This window comes from Theropithecus gelada, chromosome 4 (genome assembly GCF_003255815.1).
Source record: "Theropithecus gelada isolate Dixy chromosome 4, Tgel_1.0, whole genome shotgun sequence".
NCBI classification, from domain to species: Eukaryota; Metazoa; Chordata; class Mammalia; order Primates; family Cercopithecidae; genus Theropithecus; species Theropithecus gelada.
Genome location: NC_037671.1, coordinates 14,080,057 through 14,105,481, shown reverse-complemented (window position 1 = coordinate 14,105,481; position 25,425 = coordinate 14,080,057). Strand labels below are relative to the sequence as shown.

General features: G+C 45.6%; 2 protein-coding genes across 2 annotated transcripts in view; one reads left to right on the top strand and one right to left on the bottom strand.

The window, feature by feature from the left end:
* SMIM13 (small integral membrane protein 13) overlaps positions 1–20,207 on the bottom strand; it is a 45,101-nt gene extending 24,894 nt beyond the window's left edge. Inside the window, exon 1 of the mRNA XM_025384337.1 lies at positions 19,652–20,207. Coding sequence (XP_025240122.1) covers positions 19,652–19,727 — 76 coding nt within the window. The 5' untranslated portion in view covers positions 19,728–20,207. The remainder of the gene's footprint in view (positions 1–19,651) is intronic.
* On the top strand, positions 3,853–13,133 carry ERVFRD-1 (endogenous retrovirus group FRD member 1, envelope). The gene is made up of 2 exons (XM_025384335.1): positions 3,853–4,014; positions 9,985–13,133. Exon 2 carries the CDS (start codon positions 10,305–10,307, stop codon positions 11,916–11,918), a length of 1,614 nt encoding a protein of 537 aa, XP_025240120.1. The 5' UTR covers positions 3,853–4,014; positions 9,985–10,304; the 3' UTR covers positions 11,919–13,133.
* Positions 20,208–25,425: the final 5,218 nt, after the last annotated feature.

The window sequence follows — 25,425 nt, the reverse complement described above, 5'->3', positions numbered from 1 at the left end:
TTGAACCCAGGAGGCGGAGGTTGCGGTGAGCCAAGATCGAGCCATTGCACTCCAGCCTGGGCAACAAAAGTGAAATTCTGCCAAAAAAAAGAAAAGACAAGACAAGACAGAATATGGCAAAGGTAATGGGACAGTTACTCCCTTTATTAGGTTATATTATTTGGTAAAGACGAAGGGATTTTGAAACTATAATTAAGGTCTCAATCAGTTATTTTTTAGTTATTCAAAAGTGAAATTACCTCGGGTGGGCCTGACTCAATTAGGTAAAAACCTTAAAAGAGGGATTGGGACCCTCCCTGGTGTCAGAGATTCAACTGGCATGAAGAGGTGAGCCAACTTGAGTCCTCAGTCACAGGGAACCGAATCCTGCCAACAACCACATAAGCTTGAAGGAGGAACCCAAGCTCCAGAAAGGAACGAAGTCAGGCCCCGACTGCAGCCTTAGGAGCAAAGGACCCAGCTAAGCCAAGTAGAGACTCCTGATCCATAGAAACTGATATCTAATAACTGTGTGTTGTCTTAAGCTGCTAAATCTGTGGCAATTTGTTATGTAGCAACAGAAAACCAATATGCCAATTGTATGTAAATGCTCCCAAAAATCCAAAAGAAAGGAACAGTGCCCCACTCATGTAATAAGGTCTGCATTAACACTATGACAAAACCAGACAAGGGTGCTTAAGAAAACCACAAGTATTTCTCATGAATATAAACAGAAAAATCTTAAATGCTTACTAAATTAATTCCTACAGTATAGAAAACGGATAACATGTCATGACCAAAGCAGGTTTATCTGAGGAATGGGTTCTTTCACATTCGAAATGCAACATAATCCATCATGTTAACAGACTTAAAAGAGAAAAAATACAGCCGGGCGTGGTAGCTCATGCCTGTAATGCCAACACTTTGGGAGGCCGAGGTGGGTGGATCGCTTGAGGTCAGGAGTTCAAGACAGGCCTGACCAACACGGTGAAACCCCGTCTCTACTAAAAATACAAAAATTAGCTGGGTGTGGTGGTACACGCCTATAATCCCAGCTACTTAGGAGGCTGAGGCACGAGAATCACTTGAGCCTGGGAGGAGGAGGTTGCAGTGAGCCGAGATCATACCACTGCATTCCAGCCTGGGCGACAGAGCAAGACTCCGTCACAAAAAAAAAGGAAAAGAGAAAAAGTACATGACCATCTCAATACAGAAAAATTTAAAAAAAAAAAAATCCAATATCCACTCCTGATTTTTTTAAAAAAGAAAAATCCCCACAAAGCAGAAACAAAGGGGAAATTTTCTTCCTAAACTTGACAAAGAGTATCTATTAAAATCCTACAGCTAATAACTCATTTAATGGTAAAAAGCTAAATGTTTTACTCCAAAAGACAGGGGGGAAGGTTTGCTCTCACTCCTTTCTTGCAACATTGTAAGGCCCTAGCCAGTGCAATGAGGCAAAAGCTAAAAGACAAATGTACACACTGGGAAGAAAAGGTAAAACTACCTTCAACTGCCTGTAACCCCAACACTTTGGGAGGCTAAGGTAGGTAGATCACTTGAGATAAGGAGTTGGAGATGAGCCTGGCCAACATGGTGAAATCCCATCTCTACTAAAAATACAAAAATTAGCCAGGCGTGGTGGCACGCACCTGTAATCCCAGCTACTTGGGAGGCTGAGGCAGGAGAATCACTTGAATCCAGGAGGCAGAGGATGCAGTGAGCCAAGATTGCGCCATTGCACTCCAGCCTGGGCGACAGAGTGAGACTCTGTCTCAAAAAAAAAAAAAAAAAAAGAATAACTTTATATGTCATACCTTAAAAACTTGATAAGCAGTACTTACCAAACAATAACAACACAAAACAAATGACATTTAAAAATAAAAAAGTGCGGTGGCTCACACCTGTAATCCCGGCACTTTGGGAGGCCAAGGTGGGTGGACCACCTGAGATCAGAAGTTCAAGACCAGCCTGACTACCATGGTGAAACCCTGCCTCTACTAAAAATACAAAAATTAGCCAGGTACGGTGGCACATGCCTGTAATTCCCAGCTACTGAGGAGACTGAAACAGGGCAATCGTTTGAACCTGGGAGGCGGGGGCTGCAGTGAGCCAAGATTGTGCCACTGCACTCCAGCCTGGGCAACAAAGCAAGACTCCGTCTCAAAAAAATAAAAATAAAAAGATAAGCTACAGAATAGAAGAAAATACTTGCAAAACAGATAGAATAAAAACAAAAAAAAACAAAACAAACTTGTATCCAGAATAAAGAATTGTTTACAACTTGATAAAAGACAAGTAACACAATTTTTTAAATGAGTAGAAAAAACTTGTACAGATGATTTACACAGAAGGTAGAAAGAATGGCAAATAACATATAAAAGATGCTCAAAATAATTAGTCATTAAGGAAACAAAAATCAAAAGTATAATACCCATCCTCTAGAATGGCTAAATTAAAAACAGGCAATAGCATCAAACGTTGGTGATGGATGCGCAGTAACGAATTCTCACACGACTGTTGGCAATGCAAATGTTTGGCAGTTTCTTATGAAGCTACTCAAGAGAAATGAAAACATATGTCTACACCAAGATTTGCAATTGAATGTTAATAATACTACTAACCACTACTAATATTACTACAGGCTCACGCCTGTAATCCCAGCACTTTGGGAGGCCTAGGCGGGTGGACTACTTGAGGTCAGGAGTTTGAGACCAGCCTGGCCAACATGGTGAAACCCTGTCTCTACTGAAAAAACAAAACAAAACAAAAAACCAGGCATGGTGGCAGGCGCCTATAATACCAGCTACTTGGGAGGCTGAGGCAGGAGAATGGCTTGAATCCGGGAGGCAAAGGTTGCAGTGAGCCAAGATTATACCACTGCACTCCAGCTTGGGCGACAGAGCAAGACCCTGTCTCAAAAAATAAAATAAAATAACAATAATAATAACAGCCAAAAGCTGGAAACCACTTTAATATCCATCATTGAGTAAATGGATAAACAAATTGTGGTATATCTACACAATAGAATACTCTTTCAGCAATAAAAAAGAATGTATTACTGATATACACAACACAAATAGATTTCAAAAGCATTACGCTGGAAGAAAGAAGTCAAACACAAAAAGCATGTTGTATGTTTATGGAAAGCAGTTTGGGCCAGGTGCAGTGGCTCATGCCTGTAATCCCAGCATTTTGGGAGGCCAAGGACAGCAGATTACTTGAGGTCAGGAGTTCAAGATCAGCCTGGCCACCATGGTGAAATCTTGTCTCTACTAAAAATACAATAATTAGCTGGGCACGGTGGTGCACACCTGTTATTCCAGCTATTCAGGAGTCTGAGGCACAAGAATCACTTGAACCCGGGAGGTGGAGGTTGCAGTGAGTCAAGATTGCACCACTGCACTCCAGCCTGGGAGACAGAGCAAGAATGTTTCCAAAAAAAAAAAAGAAAGCAGTTCAATCAGGAGGCCATTAGGTTAAGCTGGTTCTGTTAGAGTAGGTAGTCAAGCAGACATGAGCAGGGCAGGAGAGGGCCCCCACCTCAGGAATGTCAGGTGATCATCAGGTGATGATCAGGCGGTTGTTACACTGTTTCTCTAAAATAATAATAATGGGTGGAGGCCAGTACAAGGGAAAGACAGTCTCCCAAAAAGACAAGAAACACCGGAAGCTGGTGATCAGCAACTTCCTGATAAGATCTCCAAAGCTAGGCAAGTGGGCTCAAGCATGCGTACTAAGAAGCAAAAGGACAGAGTTTAACCAGTATATGACCTTCCTCTAGGAACACTTGACTGATATGGGAAAAATGTCTCAAGAAATCATGCGCACAACTTCAGTAAACACATGCACATGTGGCTCCTCCCAAGTGCTGACAGGCCACTGCACATGCAGACAGCCCATCCCAAGACAAAAATCCAAGGAGCAGAAATGGAAACCCCGGAACCATGCCGATGTATAAAACCCCAAGTCAAGGGCTGAACAGGGCAGTTGGATCTCTCAAGTGGTGCAGTGACTCGGATACCTTCCCTAATGGTAAGACATCCCTACGCCTTGCCTTCTTTGGCTAGAGGCGTTCAACCCTCATATGTGGTTTCCTTCTTCTCTTGCACTCTCCTGCTTACTAACCAACCCCTAGAACGATTCCTCTCAGCCACAGTGGCTCTGCTCCCCCTGGCTGCTCTCTCTGCTCACCCTGAAGGATGGCTTGCAGGGGTGGGAAGGACCTTGGAGTCTGCACTGAGTAGACCTGAGACACTAATGACCCCCTGGACAGGAGGCCGATGAGCGTGGTAGGGCTAAAACCTACCACCATGTAGTATCTGGGGTTTCCTCTGCTTTTTCAACTACAATCAGCTCTTTCCCAAAAACCCATCACCACCTATTCTCCTTTCTCTGTATGTATTCCAAAATGACCTTGCACACCCATTGGACCAACTGCCTTGGGGGTAAGTCTGCTTTTTCTCTGTTCTTACTTTGCATGTCCTGCAACTTTCTCCTGTGCCTTAAACCCACACTCCCTATTTCTTACTCATGCACCCGCAGCTCTTGCTGTGTTAGCCTGGCAACCAAGAGATGGGCTCCCTTATGGATGTCCCTTGATATTTATACTTGTTACCCTACCAGTTCAGACGACCTCCAACCCTTTCCCTGTCTGTTGGCTCACTGCCGGGACAGACACTAATCAGAACCTCAGCTCTGCCAGCTCCTTATGACTTACCATATGCTTTTCATCCCTGTGACGCTCCAGGGCCATGTTTTTCACTGATTTTTGAAGTGGTTTGCTTACTTGCATAGGACCTCACTCTGTGGCCCTTAAGGACCCCACCCACTTGCTTTTTTGTTGAGTTAGCACCCCTTTGGGAGGACGGAATATTCTTTCTCTGCCATTTGCAGGCCCTTATCCCAAACACCAAGTCCTCCAGAGCTTCCTCTGGAGGGCAAATAAACATTGCGCTCTCAAATCCAAGGGCTGCTGTTTCCGCGAGCATATGAAGGCTTTCCATGAGTATTCCTCTTGCTTCCTCCTGCTTCCTCCTGTAGCAGAAGGATTGTTCTATCTATTTAAGCATTTGTTCTGCCTGTTACCATGGGAGGATGAAGAATCCCAAATACAAATTTTCCTCCATTCCTCTAATCACCTCCAAGCCCTTCTCAGTATGTATCAGGACCTTCAAAGTTATATTTGAAGGGAGGGAAGGCCAGCCCCCTTGCAGCAATTGGCAGAAAAACAGGCTTCTTGTCTAATTAAAGAGCATGGGAAATGTGAATCTGAGAAAAGAGATAATCATTTTGTTGCTAGAATGCTCTGAACAAGAGTCACTATAAGGTCATGGAGATAAGGATATAGGACGCCCAAGGAGGCAGATGCAAGAGACCAAAGTACCCATAGAACAGAGATGAAGACTAGTTCCAGGCTACAAACACAAAACAGGCTACCACTGCAACACAGATGCAGGCTGGTCCAGAAAGGGGATGGGACCAGGGTAGGGGTACCCAGTTAACACTGGCTCATTCCAGAACCCCTTGGATGAATTGCGGGGGGGGCACCCTGTTCATTGTGGTCTGCCATAGGCAGAGGACTAAGAGAACAAAGGGAGACACCCTCTTCTCGCCTCTTTTCTTTGCAAACGGGTAATTGTGCCTCCATAAAACAAGATGGGACCAAGGTTGGGGTACCTGGTAAGCACCGGTTCATTCTGGAACCCTTAGGATGAATGGGGGACACTGCCAGACGCAAAGGAAAAATGGATGAATGGGTAACGCCCTACCCACTCTGGTATGCTGTAAGTTCAGGAAGAAGACAGTAGGGAAATTGGAGGGGTTGCCTTCTTTTTTCCTTCTCTCCTCTGTTCTCTCTTTGTGGATGGGTAATCAAGTCTCCATACCACAGGACACACTACTCAGATACATCTTCAAGAACTGGGAAAAGTTTGACTCCCAAACCCTAAAAAGGAAAAGGCTTTTTTCTGTAACACAGCCTGGCTTGAATAAAAGCTCTAGGACCAGGAATCTTGGCCAGAAAACGGAAGCACGAATTTAAATATTATCCATCAACTAGATTTGTTTTGCTACCACCAGGGAAAATGGACAGAAATCCCCTATGTACTGGTCTTCATGGCCCTAAGAAACAACCCTGAAAAGGTCAGGCTTGTAAAACAGATCCACAGCCATAGTCATGCAAACCCTTCCCATTGGTTCAGGAGTCCCCTTATCAGGTTTACCCAGAGCTCAAGCCCCACTGCCCCTTCTACCCAATTATATCAAAGTCTCCCAGAAGCCTTCTCCTCCCTACCCAGGGCCATCCTCTGGACACCATCCCCTTAAGTTATGTCCCATTCAGGAGGTTTAGTGGTCCCAGTGGACCCACTAGAGTCCAGACTCCACTCACTGTGCAACACCTGAGCCAAATTAAAATGGAACTAGGGGAGTTTATGGAGGACCCTGACAAATATATCAAAGTGTTTTCTAAACTGGGCTTAACATATGAATTTACCAGGAGGGACGTCTCAATCATACTAGGACAAACTCTGCCTAAGGGAGAATGTGACTCCATTATAGTGGCGGTTTAACAATTTGCAAACACAATGCACATGACTGACCCTGGTGGCTACCCTGTGGGGGCTACCACAGTTCCCCAGGTCAACCCCAACTGGGATTACAATATCCAGGGGAGTATATGAGCAAGGAACCACAAGTCCCTCCATCTGATAGAAGGAATGAAAGCTAGCAGAGCAAAGCCTGTGAACTGTAACAAATTGTCCTTAACAGATGAAGGGCCTTATGAAAACCTCACCATTTTCTTAGAGAGGCTAGAAAAGGCCCTAGTGAAACATACTAACCTAGACCCAGATCCACTAGAAGGACAATCGTTCATAAAGGATCATTTCCCTAACTCAAACAACCCCAGATAGTAGGAGGAAACACCAGAAACTAGCACTGGACCCCAGTACCCCATGCGTGAGATCTGCAAAGTAGGTTCCTTGGTCTTTTACAACCAGAACCAGGAGGAGGAAGAAAGTGCTCAAGAAAAGGACAGGCAAAAGGAAAAGCGACAGTTCCAACTACTGACTGCCCTGCAAACCCGCCAGCCACCTCTGGCCAGCCCCAGGCAGATCCCTTTGCCCAAATGCTACTTCTGTGGGGAGCCAGGCCACACAAGAAGGCAGTGCCCAAACCAGTGGGGACCCCTACCCCCAGCTCTCCATGCTCCAATTGCTACAAGCTTGGCCACTGGGAAACAGGACTACCCTGAAAGATGAAAGGCCTTCAGGACATCCCAACTACGCTCCAGCTGGCTCCTGGATCAAATATCACTATTGAAGGGACAGAGCCAAGGGCTGCCTTGGATGTGCCTAGCAGGACTGTAAGTTTTCTTTTGGACATGAGGGCTGCCTGCTCAGTGCTTATCTCTTTCCCCAGGCAATTACCCTCCTGGGAGAATATGAAGTGCTCATAACCTGGAGGTTTACTCCTCCTCTGTGCTGCCCATGGGGGAAAACCATCTTTTCTCATTCATTTTTAGTGATGCCAGAATACCCTACACACCTTTTGGGTAGGGATATTTTGTTCAGACTAGGGGCTCAGTTAACCTTTCCTCCAGGGCCAACACCCCCTTTTTCAAATGCAATCGTATGCCTCAAGGAAACCATACACAAACTGCTCACAGACCTTTCCATTGATCCAGAGGTCTGGGCCTCAGGAATAACAGGAAAGGCCATAACGGCAATGCCTATAGTAATTCAGCTCAAGAATCCTTCTAGCTATCCTTGTAGAAAGCAGTTTCCTCTTCAGCTGGAGGCCAAAGAGGGATTTCAGCTTCTCACTGAAAAATTTCAAAAACATGGATTATTAATACCCTGTAACACCCCATCTTACCTGTTAAAAAGAGCAATGAAGAACATAGGCTAGTCCAGGACCTGCGAATCATAAATAGTCCCACTACACCCAATGCTTCCCAACTCTTACATACTTCTTCCCCAACCTCCAGATGCTCAGCAGTTTCCAGTCTTAGACCTTAAAGACTCGTTCTTTTGTATCTCCCCCTCGACCCATCCTCCTAATTTCTATTTGCATTTGAGTGGGAGAATGAAAAGGAAGGAATCAACAGCTCACCTGGACAGTGCTTCCCCAAGGTTTCAGAGACAGTCCCCACTGGTCTGGGCAAGCCCTGGCTAGAGATTTGCAGGACCTAAGTCTTGAGAGGAGAGAGTGTCTCCTACAATAGATGGACGACCTGTTAATCTGCTCCCCAATAAGAGAACTGGGAATCCAACATCTAGTCCAAAACACTAAATTTCCTTGCAGACAGAGGATATACAGTGTCTGAAAACAGACTCCTAAAGTACCAAGTCTTGTTGTTAGAAAACCCATAGGTAATAGTTGAGCAGTGTTCCACCCTTAACCCAGTTTCCTTACTGCCACTACCAGGAGACCATAACACCACATTTGTGTTGTGAGATACTTAACCAAATTTATGCCAGCCAGGAAGACTAAAAAGATCAGCTCCTAGATAATCCAGATGACATATGGTTTTCAAGTGGGAATAGCTTTGTCAGGGATAGAACTAGCTATGCAGAGTATGCTATAATGTCCCTTCACCAAGTTATAGAGGCTAAAGCTCTGTCCCCGGGGATCTCTGTGCATCTAACCAAACTCACTGCGCTGACCAAAGCCTTAAACTAGGGGAAAGAAAAAGAGTACATACAGATTCCAAATACACATTTCTGGTGCTTCACACCCACACGGCTATCTGGAAGGAGAGGGTGTACCTAACAGCTCCAGATACTCAAATTAAGTATGGGCCTCAAATCTTAGAGCTATTGGAGGCTGTTCATTTGCCCCAGGAATTGGCAATAGTGCACAGTAAAGGACACCAAAGGGGCTCCGATGAAATTACATGGGGAAACAGGTTAGATGACTAAACAGCTAAAGAGACAGGCATCTCAAAAGATACCTTCATGGGGGCCTTGCTCCTCTCTCTCTCCAATGCAACTGCTCTCTCTCCAATACACTAAGGAAGAAACAGATTGGGCCACCCAACATGGGTATTGAAAAGAAACCAATGGATGGTATAGGTTGGGAGAACTTCTCCGTCTACCTAAAACCTTCCAATGGAAATCATCAAGAGTTTACAGGACTCCCGCCACTTCAGAAAAGACAGTCTAGGGCAAATTTGTAAATGGGTGTTCAGGAGTAAATAAAACTATTTAACAGGTTTGTCAAGCCTGCACTTTGTACACTATAAATAATCCCCATACGGGGAAGCCTCTCCATCAGTAAAAGGAGAGGTACATACCCTGCAGAGGACCGGCAGATGGACTTCACTCAGCTCCCTGCACACGGCAGGTGTAAGTACCTCTTGGTCTGTGTAGACACCTTCACAGGATGGGTAGAAGCCTGCCTCACAAGGACTGAAAAGGCACAGGAGGTAGCTAAATTCCTCCTAAAGGAACTCATTCCTCAGTTCAGGCAACCCAGGTCATTGCAGAGTGACAAAGGTCCCTCCTTCATTTCCCAATTAACTCAACAGGTTAGTAGTGCCCTGGACATAAAGCTTCACTCTGCCAGGAGACTGTAATCTTCAGGAAAAGTGGAAAGAAATAACCAAACCCTCAAACATATCCCCAACAAACTCTGCGAGGAAACAGCACAGCCATGGGTGGACCTCTTAGCTTTAGCCCTCCTTCTGATTTGTTGCCCCTAAGGCTCCCTTGCAATTAAGCCCCTTCAAGGCTTTATATGGTAGGCCATTCCTATATTCTGACATTACTAGCTGAAGAAACTGCCAAAGTCACCCACTACGTTTCTTCTTTAGCAGGCTTCTCGCAGGCTTTCTGGGAATATGGTTTACAAACAAACCAAAATCTGAAGGGGAAAAATCCCCACCTCTATATCCTGTACGCTCACAGCTTCTCATTAATGTCTGGAAGGATGGAACCCCAAATTCCCAACAAACTCCTATCTGAAAGGGCCCCTTCACCATTCTATTATCTACCCCTACAGCCATTACAGTACTGGAGATTGCCAGCTAGATCCATCACACTCAAGTGAAGCCGTGGAAAAGCCCTTAAACACCAGAGCCAGAACCAGCAACCTCAGCTCCAGAATACACTTGCGAGGCACTGGAAGATCTAAAATTCCTCTTTAAACAAGAAGATAAGTAATGCCCCACCAACATCCCTTCGCCTCAAAGTAAGGTGATCCCAATACTAGAAATTGTATCGGCAACTGCTCTGATTGTTATCACTATTTTAACCCTAACTTGTACACCAGCAGGAGTTCCATTGGCAGCTCGTTTTGTGACCAGTTTCTCTTAGGTCACCATGGGCCTGCTCCTGCTGGTTCTCATTCTCACTCCTTTACTAGCAGCCTACCGCCATCCTGATTTCCCATTACTGGAAAAAGCTCAGCAACTGCTCCAAAGTACAGGATCCCGTTACTCCACCAATTGCTGGTTATGTACTAGCTCTTCCACTGAAATGCCAGGGACAGCTTATCCAGCCTCACCCAGAGAATGGACAAGCATAGAGGCGGAATTACATATTTCCTATCAATGGGACCCTAATCTGAAAGGATTGATGACGCCTGCAAACAGCCTTCTTTCAACAGTAAAGCAAGATTTCCCTGATATCCGCCAGAAACCTCCCATTTTCGGACCCATCTTTACGAATATCAACTTAATGGGAAAAGCCCCTATTTGTGTTACAGCCAAAAGGAAAAATGGAACAAATGTAGGCACTCTTCCAAGTACAGTCTGTAATGTTACTTTCACTGTAGATCCTAACCAACAGACTTATCAAACATACACCCACAACCAATTCCGCCATCAACCAAGATTCCCCAAACCTCCAAATATTACTTTTCCTCAGGGAACTTTGCTAGATAAATCCACCCAGTTTTGCCAGGGACGCCCTAGCTCATGTAGAACTCGAAATTTCTGGTTTCGGCCTGCTGATTACAACCAATGTCTGCAAATTCCCAACCTCAGCTCTCCAGCAGAATGGGTTCTATTGGACCAAACTCGAAATTCTCTTTTTTGGGAAAATAAAACCAAGGGAGCTAACCAGAGCCAAACACCCTGCATCCAAGTCTTAGCAGGCATGACTATAGCCACCAGCTACCTGGGCATATCAGCAGTCTCAGAATTTTTTGGAACCTCCCTCACCCCCTTATTTCATTTCCATATCTCTACATGCCTTAAAACTCAAGGAGCCTTTTATATTTGTGGCCAGTCGATTCACCAATGCCTCCCCACTAACTGGACTGGAACTTGTACCATAGGCTATGTAACCCCTGACATCTTCATAGCCCCTGGCAATCTCTCTCTTCCAATACCAATCTATGGGAATTCCCAGCTGCCCAGGGTGAGGAGGGCAATCCATTTCATTCCCCTTCTTGCGGGACTCGGCATTCTAGCCGGTACAGGAACCGGAATTGCTGGAATCACAAAAGCTTCCTTCACCTACAGCCAGCTCTCAAAGGAAATGGCCAAGAACATTGACACCATGGCTAAAACCTTAACGACCGTGCAAGAACAAATCGACTCTTTAGCAGCCGTAGTCCTCCAAAATCGTCGAGGACTAGACATGTTAACGGCAGCACAGGGAGGAATTTGTTTGGCCTTAGATGAAAAATGTTGCTTTTGGGTGAATCAATCAGGAAAAGTACAAGACAACATCAGACAACTCCTAAATCAAGCCTCCAGTTTACGGGAACGAGCCACTCAGGGTTGGTTAAATTGGGAAGGAACCTGGAAATGGTTCTCTTGGGTTCTTCCCTTTATAGGCCCACTTGTTAGTCTCCTACTTTTGCTCCTTTTTGGCCCATGTCTCCTAAATCTAATAACTCAATTTGTCTCCTCTCGCCTTCAGGCCATAAAGCTTCAGACAAACGGTGCGGGATGCCGTCCTCGCAATATTCAAGAGTCAACCTTCTAAAGAGGGCCCCTAGACTGCTCACTAGTGGGACACAACAGAGGCGAAATCCTGCCCCGTCTCCTGTGGATCTGGCTGGATATGGCTTTTGTCAATCCACAGAGCCATCCTGCCCTGACAGCTAGCAAGAGGCCAAGACCCACAGAACAACCACTACAGTCCCTCTGTCAGCAGGAAGCAGTTAAAGAAGACTGACCTTCGTCCATTTTCCCAAATAATTGGGTCTTGGACTCTTGACGGGGAGGAAATGTTGGAGCAGGTAGCTAGTCAGACATGAGCAGGGCAGGGGAGGGCCCCCTCACCAGGAATGTCAAGCAACCATCAGGTGATGGTCAAGCAGTTGTTAAGCTGTGTCGCTAACATAATAATGGATGGCAGCTGGCGCCAGGGAAAGATGGGCTGCCAATAGATAGGAAACACCTGAAGCTGGTCATCAGCAGCTTCCTGATAAAATCTCAGGAGTTGGGCGCGCAGGCTCAAGCATGCACCCTAAGAGGCAAAATAGTGGCATTTAAGTCGCATATGACCTTCCTTTAGGAAGGCTTGACTGGCAAGGGAAAAACTCCTCCAGTGAACACGTGCACAACTTCAGTAAAAACACTGCACATGTGTCCCTTTCCAAGTGCTGGCAGGCCACTGTGCATGCAGACAGCCTGCCCCCAAAAAAAATCAGAGGAGGAGAAATGGAAATCCTGGAACCACGCTAATGCATAAAACCCTAAATCAAGGGCCTAGCAGGGCAATTGGATCTCTCAAGTCGCCCGCTTGGCTCTCTTCAAGCGCACTTTGCTTCCTTTTGTTCTTACTCTACAACTTTCACTCCTGCTCTAAAACTTGAGCCTGGGACTGTCAGGCTACCTTATGCCTCCCTGCCAAATTCCCTCCTCTCCTCCAGCGGGGCAAGGATGGAGTTTGCTGCAGACCCATCGGATTTGTTGCTGGTAACAGTTCCACCATTTAGGTTCCAGCACCAAGCAAACTAACACTCAACTCAGTGTAAACAGCCAAACAAAACTTAAGCTTAACCAATTAGAAACCACCAACTAACCTCTAACAAGGTCCTTTCTACTTTAACCAAGTATTTTCTTTGTCTTGCTTCTGTGAGCTCCTTATAAAAGTTTCCCCCTTGTAACTCTGCAGTAAAGACCCAGTTGCTCGCAGTTTGGCACTGACTGTTCATGAATCACCCTTACTCAAATAAACTCTCTAAACTGCTAATGTGCCTAAGTTGATTTCTTAACACATCTTTGCAAATTGTATGAAAACCAATGAACTAGACAACCTACAAAATTTGTTCACACTTTTCTGTAATCAGCATGTTTTACCTCAGTCTACTATCTTTGAAATATGTACATCATCCTAAGTAAAACTGTATTAATCTAAGGATAGTTTAAATTTCTAAAACCAAATTTAATCATTAAAAATTGATTTTTTCAAAAGTCAATTAATTCATATATATTCGCCTGTACCAAAGTCATCCTCACAGGGTTAATGAGAATTCCGGACAGCAATATAGTTTAATCAAGCTGCACTTTGACCCATTTTCTTGTAACCAAAAGTCACAATACACTAGATACTGTCCATTTGCATCTCCATGGTTCTTAAAAATAAGATTTTTGAGTTAGAATCATAAGGCTTTTAAGAATTGCTTAAGATGAGGACAGGTGTGGTGGCTCACGCCTGTAATTCCAGCACTTTGGGAGGCCGAGGTGGGCGGATCACGAGATCAGGAGTTCAAGACCAGCCTGGTCAACATAGTGAAACCCGGTCTCTACTAAAAATACAAAAAATTAGCCAGGTGTGGTAGTGCATGCCCATAATCCAGCTACTTGGGAGGTTGAGGCATGAGAATCACTTGAACCCAGGAGGCGGAGGTTGCAGTGAGCGGCGATTGTGCCACTCCACTCCAGCCTGGGCCACAGAAGAGACTCTGTCTCAAAATAAAAAAGAATTGCTTAAGACATTTTTCAGGTTCTGGAATTACAGTAAAACAGCTGTCACCAGTTTATGACAAGTTTAAAGACACCCTACAGAGGAATCAAATCAGCACGAGAATAGTGTCTTCATCTCCTGTCCCAGAGCTTCACCCCTGGGTTCTTTGACCAATCAATCCGCCCACTCCAAAACCCTTAAACCCTAGCCCCAAACCCCTCCAAGATGGATTTGGAATTTCCTTCCATCTCCTTCTTCAGAAGCCCTACCATAAAACCTCTTCACTGCAACCTGGTATTGCGAGAAACAGCTCTATTACAGTTACAGTACCTCAATGTAAGATAAATAAGCAGAAACACGGTTGAACCTCAGGATTCCTGAATTATTTGTGAATTTACCTACCAGCTGAAATAAGAGAGGTTGAGTGCATTGCTCAAGCCACACAGCTAGTAAGCGGCAACGCCAGCTGTGTGACTTGATCACACAGTCACAGATCAGCCCAGGTCCAACGCTGATCATATAACAACAAAGTTCGGAAATTAAAAACTGGACAGCTACAACTAAAAATTCATTTTAAGAGACAGAAGATAAAGCCCCAAACATCCTCCAGAAGAAAGGGGGAGGAGGGAATTAGGAGATAAAAAGATAAAATTAAAGAATCAATCCAAGAGGTCCAGCATACAACTACCAGAAGTTTCAGAGAGAAAAGAAAAAAAAAAGAAAATGGAGAGGAGAAAATGATCACAAATCTAGTAGAAAATTTCCCCAGAAATGAGGAAAAAATCTGAACTGAAGGGACCTAGAAAAATGAAAGAGACACATACAAAGGCACATCATTATGACTTTCCAGTATACAATGACAAAAAGGCTATCCAAAAAGCATCTTGAAAGAGAAACCAAGTCATGTATAATGACAAGGAAACAGAAGGCATTAAATTTTTCAATACCAGACCTGGAAGCAAGAAATCAATGGAGTAACCATTCTCAAATTTTGGGTGAAAATCATTTGCAACCCCAAAACCTATTCAAATTATCAATCAAGTATAAAGGTAGAATATAAACAAATAGAGACATTTTCAGGTATGCATTAGCTCAAAAAATTATTTTTCATGCATTCTTTCCTAAAAAGCTACTAGAAAATGTGCTCCAACAAAAAAAGGATGGAAACTGAAAAAGATAATGACATGAGACCCAGAAAACAGGGTACAGAACAGGACAGAGAAAGTACAACTTCCTGCAGAATGACAGTTGTTGAGAAAGAAGGAAGGTTCTGGAGCTGGGTAGGGGAAGGAGAGGAAAAGCATTCCATTTGAACATGTGGGAAATACTACTGATGAGTGTAAGAGATTGTGGAACATCTGGTAGGGGGCACATAACAACGTACCAAAGTAGGCCAGGCATGGTGGCTCACGCCTATAATCCCAGTACTTTGGAAGGCCGAGGCGGGTGGATCACGAGGTCAGGAGATCAAGACCATCCTGGCTAACATGGTGAAACCTCGTCTCCATTAAAAATACAAAAAATTAGCTGGGCATGGTGGCAGGCACCGGTGGTCCCAGCTACTCAGGAGGCTGAGGCAGGAGAATCACTCGAACCCAGGAGGTGAAGGTTGCAGTGAGCTGAGATCGCGCCACTGGACTCCAGTCTGGGCAACAGAGTGAGACTCCCTCTCAGAAAACAAAACAAAACAAAACAACAATGTACCAAAGCAACAGCAGGTAAGCTAAAAAGGCAATTATGTATTAACTTCAAAAAAAATGAAGAACCATGTAAGAATGAAAGTGTGGTCATATTACACTATTTAACCAGCAGAGAATAATGTTTATAGAGTCAAAATATAAATCCACACTATTAAGTCAGCTAAATGTATTATCAATGGCAAGGAGAGAAAGAAATGGATGGAGCATCTACCATGGTTAATAATGTCTAAAAATGCAAAAATCAAGAGACAGTAATGAATGTTATTTAGAAATATGAAAGAAAATAACCAGGAAAATAGTGAAACAGAGTTGAAAGGAACCAGCTCTTCATAAGTACTACTGACTTTTGAAACTAGACTGGTGATCAAATATTCTTCATAAAACAGTGTGGCTAGTATGTGAAAAGTGACTTAAGGTGGGTTGGAAAAAAGACTAGTTAGGAGACTAATGCAGGCTGAAGATGAAGGTGGTGGTGGGCACGGAGAAGACAATGTATTTCTGATTTTTTTTTTTCAAGACGGAGTTTTACTCTTGTCACCCAGGCTGGAGTGCTATGGTGCGATGTCGGCTCACTGCATCCTCCGCCTACTGGGTTCAAGCAGTTCTCTTGCCTCAGCCTCCTGAGCAGCTGGGATTACAGACACGTGTCATCATGCCCGGCAAATTTTTGGCATTTTTTTTTTTTTAGTAGAGATGAAGATTTGCCAGGTTGGCCAGACTGGTCTCGAACTCCTGACCTCAGGTGATCTGCCTGCCTCAGCCTTCCAAAGGGCTGGGATTACAAGCGTGAGCCGCCATGCCCGGCCTGGAGATAAGGTTTTTAAAGAGGTAATTAAGGTTAAATAAAGTCATAGGGTGAGGACGCATAATCCAGTGACTTATAAAGAGATTACAACACACAAAGAAGAGACTATGTGAAGACACAAGGAGAAGACCACTATCTACAAGCTAAGGGGAGTAGCCTCAGGAGAAAATCAATCCTGCTGATCTCTGACTTCTAGCTTCCAGAGATGTAAGAAAATAAATGTGTTCAGGCAGGGCACGGTGGCTCATGCCTGTAATCCCAGCACTTTGGGAGGCCGAGGCGGGTGGATCGCCTGAGGTCAGGAGTTCAAGACCACCCTGACTAACATGGTGAAAGTCCATCTCTACTAAAAATACAAGAATTAGCCAAGTGTAGTGGTGGGCGCCTATAATCCCAGATACTTGGGAGGCTGAGGCAGGAGAATCGCTTGAACCCGGGAGACGGAGGTTGCAGTGAGCCGAGATTGTGCCATTGTACTCCAACCTGGGCAACAGAGCGAGACTCCAGATCAAAAAAAAAAAAAAAGATAATAAATGTGTTCGGCCAGGCGTGGGTGGCTTATGCCTGTAATCCCAGCACTTTGGGAGGTCGAGGTGGGCAGATCACCTGAGCTCAAGACCCGCCTGACTGATCAACATGGAGAAACCCCATCTCTACTAAAAATACAAAATTAGCCGGGCATTGGGCCAGGCGCAGTGGCTCACGCCTGTAATCCCAGCACTTTGGGAGGCCGAGGCAGGTGGATCACCTGAGGTCGGGAGATCAAGACCAGCCTGGCCAACACGGAGAAACCCCATCTCTATTAAAAACAGAAAATTAGCCGGGCATGGTGCCGCATGCCTGTGATCCCATCTACTCAGGAGGCTGAGGCAGGAGAATCGCTTGAACCCAGGTGGCAGAGGTTGCAGTGGGCCAAGATCGCGTCATTGCACTCCAGCCTGGGCAACGAGAGCAAAACGCCATCTCAAAAAAAAAAAAGATAAGAAAGAAAAGAAATGTGTTGTTTAAGCCACCCACCCAGTCTCCGGTATTTTGTCATGGCAGCCCCGGCAAACTAATATCGCACTCTAGTTTCTCTCTCAAGTCTGGTCTGATCCTTGCCTCCTCTCCCCAAGTTCCCGCCCCATCCTAGTCAAAAGATGAGGCTACTCCATCATCAGTTCTCCCAACAGCAACAACAAAAAGTATTGATTACTTCATCATGGAGCTTTTAGTTCTTGATCATTCCAAACAACTAAGGTGTCCTAGCACAGGGGTCCCCATTCCTAGCACACAGGTCCCTGGCCCATGCAGGCGGCGAGTGGTACCATCTGAGCTCCGCCTCCTGTCTGATCAGCAGCACATTAGATTCTCATAGGAGCACCTATTGTGAACCTTCGGTGAACTGCGCATAGGAGGGATCTAGGTTGCTCGCTGCTTATGAGAATCTAACTAATGCCTGATGATCTGAGGTGGAATGATTTTATCCCAAAACCATCCCTGCTCCATCTGTGGAAAAATTATTCTCCACGAAACGAGTCCCTGGTGCCAAAAAGGTTGGGGACTGTTGTCCTAACATACCTCATCTCTCTTATTCTTTAATGTTTCTGAAACTAAAAGCACTTTTAGAAAAATTTGTATAATTAAACCATCAAATAGCTGTTTAGAGACGAGAGAGCAATTTGGAATTCTGAAGTCACAAAGGTAAATTTGGCAAATATCCTAGCCAAGGTATGGTAGGGTCTACATGTCACATTCCCATGTCCAGGTAGCTTGCATTTTCAAACTAGAAAGGGTAATAAATGCTTTCCCTCCATCCCCACATCCAAACATATCACAAGGAGTTTGTTGTCCTTACTTCAAGAACCTTAAACATCTACAATTAGTTCAATATTCTAATATTCTTCTGCTTGTTGACATCACAAGCAGAAAATTAAGAAGTTATTCAATTGCTTTATCTCATCAGAAAAGAAAGGCTGTAAATTAGAAGCTTTAATCTGGTGTTATAGGAAAGAACAATAAATTTTAAACATACATACAAGGCCAGGCGCAGTGGCTCATGCCTGTAATCCCAGCACTTTGGTAGGCCAAGGCGGGTGGATCTCATGAGGTCAGGAGTTCAAGACCAGCGTGGCCAACACGGTTAAACCCCATCTCTACTACAAATACAAAAATTAGCTGGTCATGGTGGTGGGTGCCTGTAATCCCGGCTACAGCTACTCCAGAGGCTGAGGCAGGAAAATCACTTAAACCCAGGAGGCGGAGGTTACAGTGGGCCAAGATCAGGCCATTGCACTCCTGCCTGGGCGACAAGAACAAGACTCCATCTCAAAAAACAAAATAAAATAAACCTACAAGTTTATAAATACATATACACGCATATGCACAAGTGCACACGTCTTCCACAGCATCACTAAGTACAATTTGTACATTTATCGTGTAATGAACAAGCCCTATAGTATCTGTATGAATTCTGACCCATTATTACATCAACCTGAACCCATACTTCAGTCTCATAAATATGTGTAAACTCACTGACATGTGTTCTATATACTTTTTAGATTTTCACAATTGCTCAGCCACTTTGCTAAGAGACCTGTGGTTATCAGCTACTATATATGTACAAAGAAATAAAAAAGATCTAAAATTGGGCTAACATTATCCTAAGAAGAAAGTTGAACGTCCTCTCATTCCAAGAAGGAAAATACGCACAGCATGCAAAATAGCACCATTATTATAGAACTGAGAGTTAGGTTACCTGACCCTGGAAGTTTAATATAGCCGGTGTTTTTAAGCTCTGCCTGGTCTCGACATCTCTGCTTGGAATTGAGTTTAAGGCTGAACTCTGAGTAAACAATTGAACGGGTGCTGAAAACCCAACTCTAGCCCACCCGCTGATGAAACGAAGGTGACACCTCTCATCGTTAAGGTAAGAATCTGTGCAAATGAAAAAGGACTAACCAATCACTTCACCTTCGAATGCAGGCCAAGGTTACAATCTGGGCAGCCTGTGGTGAGAATGAAATCAAGAGCAGACGCTGCCGGTGAAGCAAGACAGAGTTTCACTCAGAGTCAGGAAGCCCTGCAGCCTATCCTTTCCCTCCCCCAGGATGCCCGAGGGCCGGCCACGGGTAAAGGGCCCACCTCTGCGCTCAGCCCTAGAGGCTAAGGGACAACAGTTGATTTTAAGACACTTGTCCGTCCACGCCCTTTTTTAAACAAACAAACAAAAAAACCAAAAAACCAAAACCAAAAACAAAAAAACAGCACACCAGCGACCCGGCGTGTGGAACTGCCCCGCGGCTGCCGCCCCCACTCACCGCACACCATCAGCAGCAGGACGATCAGCAGAGTAGCCACGAACACAAGCAGGGTCAGCCCGACGCTGTGCCACATCTTGGGGGCAGAAGGGCGGTCGGCTAGGGGCGGCGGGCGCGGACGGCAGTGAACGAGGGCGGCCGCGCGTCCTGCGCTTCAGCTGCGGGCGCCAGGCGCGGCTGGGCGCCGGGGCGGCATGGGCGGCTGGCGCCCCCTCAGCAGCGCCCTCAGGGGGTGGGGCGGCGCAAAGGCGGACACTGTGGGACCTCCCGCCCGCCCGATCCCTTTCCCGCCCGGGTGGCAAGTGCGCTGGAGTCAGGCGGGCCGCAGGGCGCCTCTAGTCCGTCATCGCCCCGGGAAGCCGAGGCCGCCGCACCCAGAGACCCCGGCGATCGGATGTGCTTCCATGGCGGACACCGCGCGCCTGTGGGGAGGACAGAGGGTTAGCGGGGGGACACACGGCGGCCACAAGGCCTTCGTCGCTGTCCACCCAAGTGTGTCTGAGACCCCCAGGGATGCCAGATGTCAGCGCCTTCCGGCCGCGGCTGCAGCGGCTTCTCCGCCCCAGGCCCCCTACCGCTGCGGCAGCTCATCACCGAGCTCGCCTCCTCCGCGGCGCGGGGGCGGCTGGGAGATGGAGTGCAGAGCCTGGTGGAGACGGGAGGGCGTTGTCTCGCACGGACTACAACTCCCAGAAAGCAACGCCCACTCGGGCTTTGCTGCTTCCATCCTGGGGCCGCTCTGCCTTTGGTCTTGCTCAAGTCGCCTCAGTCGGGAAAAGGTGGGCTGGCCTTCTCCGAAGCCGCGGATTTGGCTGCCCGCAGTGCTGAGGCGCCAGTGAGATTGCAACCATTATTCCGTATACGAAGTCGTTTTGTTTCCAGCCGTGATGAAGTACGCCGAGAGAGAAAAGAGGAGGCGGCTGCCTAAAAAACTGATTGCTCGTGCATCTAGCCCTGTTGCCGGGGGCGAAGGTTGGATATTTGGGACTTGGAGGAAGTACTCAGGTCCCTCATTTTTCCCTTGCAACAGATGTTATGTTCTGTCTTTTCGTAGGTAAAGCATTTCAGAAATGGCCCGCGGGTGACTTAAGGACAGCAGCACTGCCCTCAGATCGCCTGCCTGAGTTGTAAGTTAGACTCAGCTGCTTCCTTGAGACCAAGCGACAGCTGACCCACAGCTTGGAGATTTTGCCGCACTGGCTTACTCCTCTACGAAACGAGACACTTTCATAATCTCAACTATTCTGTCTCCACCTAAAATTAAAACTCCCCACTTCCGCCAGATTACATTCACTTGTTAAAGAGGTGCCCCGAGAAGAATAGAGGGTAAATGTGTCCCTCTTTCAGAAGGAATCAGAGCCTTCGCGTTTTCCTGTGACTCCTTTGCTTCCTGAGATACCTCTCTACTCTTCTAGAAATTACAGTTCCCTGTCTTCTGTCTCCAAAAACAAACACAAAACTTCGAAGCAGCAATCCCTTGATTTAATAAATGTATCCTGCCATACCCAGCTGCCATGCTATGTGAACTGTATTCCCTAAGAAGCAACATTAGGAACAGATACCATATGTAAAAATACATTAAAGGATAATTACTTGCTTTGCAACAGATTTAATATAGATTCCTGTGAAGAGAATGAACCCAGTGAAATTAAGATATATTTACAAAAAAAATCAGTTTGTGCTTATTTCATGGATGGTTCAATTACTTTGCATAAGTAAAGCACATTTTATTAAAAACCAGTAGAAAATAGTCATCAGGGCTAGGCGAGGTGGCTCACGCCTGTAATCCCAGCACTTTGGGAGGCCGAGGTGGGCAGATCACCTGAGATCAGGAGATCGAGACCAGCCTGGCCAACCTGGTGAAACCCTGTCTCTACTAAAAATACAAAAATTAGCCGGGGGTAGTGGTGGGCGCCTGTAATTTCATCTACTCGGGGGGCTGACGCAGGAGAATCACTTGAATCCTGGAGGCCGAGGTTGCAGTGTGCCGAGGTCCCGCCACTGCACTCCAGCTTGGGCGACAGAGAGACTCCGTATCAAAAAAAAAAAAAAAAAAAAAGCGCCATCAGAAGAACTAAAACAATTTATTTTAAAAGACCTTTTTATCATTGATTCACATATATTGGAATACCTATAGAGGCCAGGCACTGTTCTAAGTGCTGGGGATACAGCAGTGAATAAGACAAAGTGCCTTTACTCAAGATGCTTATATGATGGTTGGAGAAAAACAGACAATAAGCATAAATAGAGAAATCTCAGGGACTGCTATTAATTCAGTCATGAAAATAAGCAAGACAGTGTGATAAATGTAGGTGTGTTATTTTAGCTTGTTGTGGGGGATCAGGGAAGGTCTTCCTGAGGAAGTAACATTTAATCTGAGTCCTGAATGACAAGAAGGATTCATGGAAAGACCTAGAGAAGAACACACCAGGTAAAGGGAACAGCTAGTGCAAAAGCCACAGGAAGCAAATAAACTTGGCCATTGCTCTAAGCCTTGTCAATGTTTCTCAACTCTGGATGCACATTTCAAATCACCTAGGGAGATTTATAAATTACGAATAGCTAGACCTTATCCCCATACCAAATGAAACAGAATCTCTGGGAGTAGGGCCTAATCATGGTTGTTTTTTATTTTTGTTTTTGAGGCAGTCTCTGTGTCTGCCACAGCTGGTTGGGTGCGGTGGCTCACATCTGTAATCCCAGCACTTTGGGAGGCCAAGGTGGGCAGATCACTTGAGGTCAGGCGTTCAAGACCAGCCTGACCAACATGGTGAAACCCCATCTCTACTAAAAATACAAAAAATAGCTGGGTGTGGTGGCAGATGCCTGTAATCCCAGCTACTCAGGAGGCTGAGGCAGGAGAATCGCTTGAGCCCAGGAGGCAGAGGTTGCAGTGAGCCAAGATCACACCACTGCACTCCAGCCTGGGTGACAGAGCGAGACTCAGTTTTAATAAAAATGAAATTAAAAAAATAAGCCCAGCTATTTCCAGAGTCCTTTTACTATTCTCATCCCTATAAAAAACGCTCTGCTCCCTCCTTTCTGACAGCCTCACGCCTACTTCTGCAATGTCTGTCCACATTCCTCCTCAGTAAGATCTTCCTGACTCCTGTTCACTTGTCTAACTCCTCTAAGCCCAGACTTACTGCAGCCTCGACCTCCTGGGCTCAAGTGATCCTCCCACCTCAGCCTCCTGAGTAGCTGGGACCACAGGCATGCATCACTATGCCCTGCTAATTTTATTTTTTGCAGAGATAGGTTTTTGCCATATTACCTAGGCTGGTCTCGAACTCCTGTGCTCAAGTAATCTGCCCACGTTGGCCTCCCAAAGTGATGGAATTACAGGCATGAGCCACCACACCTGGTTATCAGTCTTGTTTATACATTGGAATTACCCAGGGAGCTTTAAAAACATTCCTAGGTTTTGGGCTGGGTGTGGTGGCTCACACCTGTAATCCCAGCACTTTGGGAGGCCGAGGCAGGAGGATCACTTGAGGTCAGGAGTTTGAGACCAGCCTGGACCACAAGGTGAAACCTCATCTCTACTGAAAATGCAAAAAAATTCAGCCAGGCATGGTGGCACATGCCTGTAATCCCAGCTACTTGGGAGGCTGAGGAGTGAGAATTTGTGGAACCCGAGAGATGGAGGTTGCAGTGAGCCAAGATCATGCCACGGCACTCCAGCCTGGGAGACAGAGCAAGACCCTGTCTCAAAAAAAAAAAAAAAAATTCCTAAGTTTCTTTTTTTTTTTTTTTTTTTTGAGACGGAGTCTCGCTCTGTCACCCAGGCTGGAGTGCAGTGGCCGGATCTCAGCTCACTGCAAGCTCTGCCTCCTGGGTTTACGCCATTCTCCTGCCTCAGCCTCCCAAGTAGCTGGGACTACAGGCGCCCACCACCTCACCCGGCTAGCTTTTTGTATTTTTTAGTAGAGATGGGGTTTCACCGTGTTAGCCAGGATGGTCTCGATCTCCTGACCTCGTGATCCGCCCATCTCGGCCTCCCAAAGTGCTGGGATTACAGGCTTGAGCCACCGTGCCCAGCCAAAAAACTTTCCTAGGTTTCATACCAGGAATACTGAAGGCAGGGAAGGAGGTATAGAGGAGCTGTAAGTTTTTTAATATTCTCCATGTTTTGATGAACAGACTTGAGAAACACCAGTGTAAATTACATTTAGCAATTGTGTGCCCACTTTGTGATAGCCCTTGGATTGTTTCATATTTAGCAATTCAAATATATATATATGTTCATATATGTCTTACTTCAGGCTGCTATAACAAAATACCTTAGATTGGGTAGTTTATATACAACAGAAATTTATTGTGTACAGTTTTGGAGGCTAAGAAGTCCAAGATCAAAGTGCCAGCAGATTCAATGTCTGGTGAGGGCTCGCTGCTTCATAGATGGCACCTCTTGCTGTGTCCCTACAAGGTGGAAGAGACAAGGGAGTTCACTCAAGCTTTTCGGGTTTGCTTTTTTGTTTTTTCATTTTTTTCTGAGACAAGGTATCACTCTGCCGCCCAGGCTAGAGTGCAGTGGCACGATCATGGCTCACTGCAGCCTTGACATCCCTGGGCTCAGCTGATCCTCCCACCTCTGCCTTTAGAGTAGCTGGGTCTATAGGCATGTGCCACCACTCTCCTGGCTAATTTTTTGTATTTTTTGTAGAGATGGGGTTCCACCATGTTGCCTAGGCTGGTCTCAAACTCCCAGGCTCAAGTGATCCGCCAGCCTCAGCCTCCCGAAGCGTAGGATTGTAGGCGTGAGCCACCACACCCGGTCCTTGAGCTTCTTTTACAAGGGCACTAATCTCATTCAAGAGGGTGGAGCCCTCATGACCTAATCATTTCCCACAAGCCCCACTTCTTAATAGTATCCCATTGGGCACTGGGGTCCAACATAAGAATTTTGGGGGGACACCAACATTCAAACCATAGCAGTATAAATACACACATGTAAATACAAATATGTACATATGTCTTCTTTCCCATATCTAATTCTTCGTGGGGGAACACTTACCTCTCCTCCTCTGCTATTTCCTTCCATGAGGGAGGCAGCTCAGGTGGTGTAATTACAATATGTCTGGTCTCTCTGTGCTCTTTTATCCCCTCTGTCCCTGGTCAGGGGAGGAGTGATTTACTTAACTGGTGCCTTTAGGAAAAACTGGGTTTGCAGAGCTCGACTTTTCCCACATTCCTCTTGAATCTGAGCTGCTTATGCGTTATAGCCACATAGGCCAGCAGCAAAGGGAGGTCCACACTAGTTGCTTCAACTTAGGTCCAGTCAACAGGCCTGACTGGCTCGCACATTATTTTTTGTTCTCTGACGTAACCTTATTATTAAAGGTAATATTTTCACCTCCGAATGTCTTACTTCTTGTTTTAATTTCTCAGTTGAGCAGCAGTATTGTTTTCTCTCAGCAATCCCATACTTCTTTTAAGATAATTAAGAGAAAGAGTCATGTCTCATTAGATTGGTATTAAAACAAAGAGAGAGAGAGGAGCTATGAACTCAGCATTTATGTGTTATCACATAGTAGGTGCTTGTCAGATTTTGATCCAAATGTTTGATCTCTAAAGCCTCGCAAATTTTAGCCATTTGATCACTAAATATTGTGGGAAGAATATGCTAAATGCGGGGTGGATACAAGGTAAGACAAGATTCCTGCCCTCATGGAAAATCCAGTCCCACACCAAGTATTTACCAAACACCTACACCTACTTTGTGCCACGCACTGTGTTTGCTAGTAGCAGTACAAAAATAAATATGCTCCCTG

Coding starts and splice junctions, on each gene's coding strand:
- ERVFRD-1 (XM_025384335.1), top strand. CDS start 10,305: ATGGGCCTGCTCCTGCTGGTTCTCATTCTCACTCCTTTACTAGCAGCC.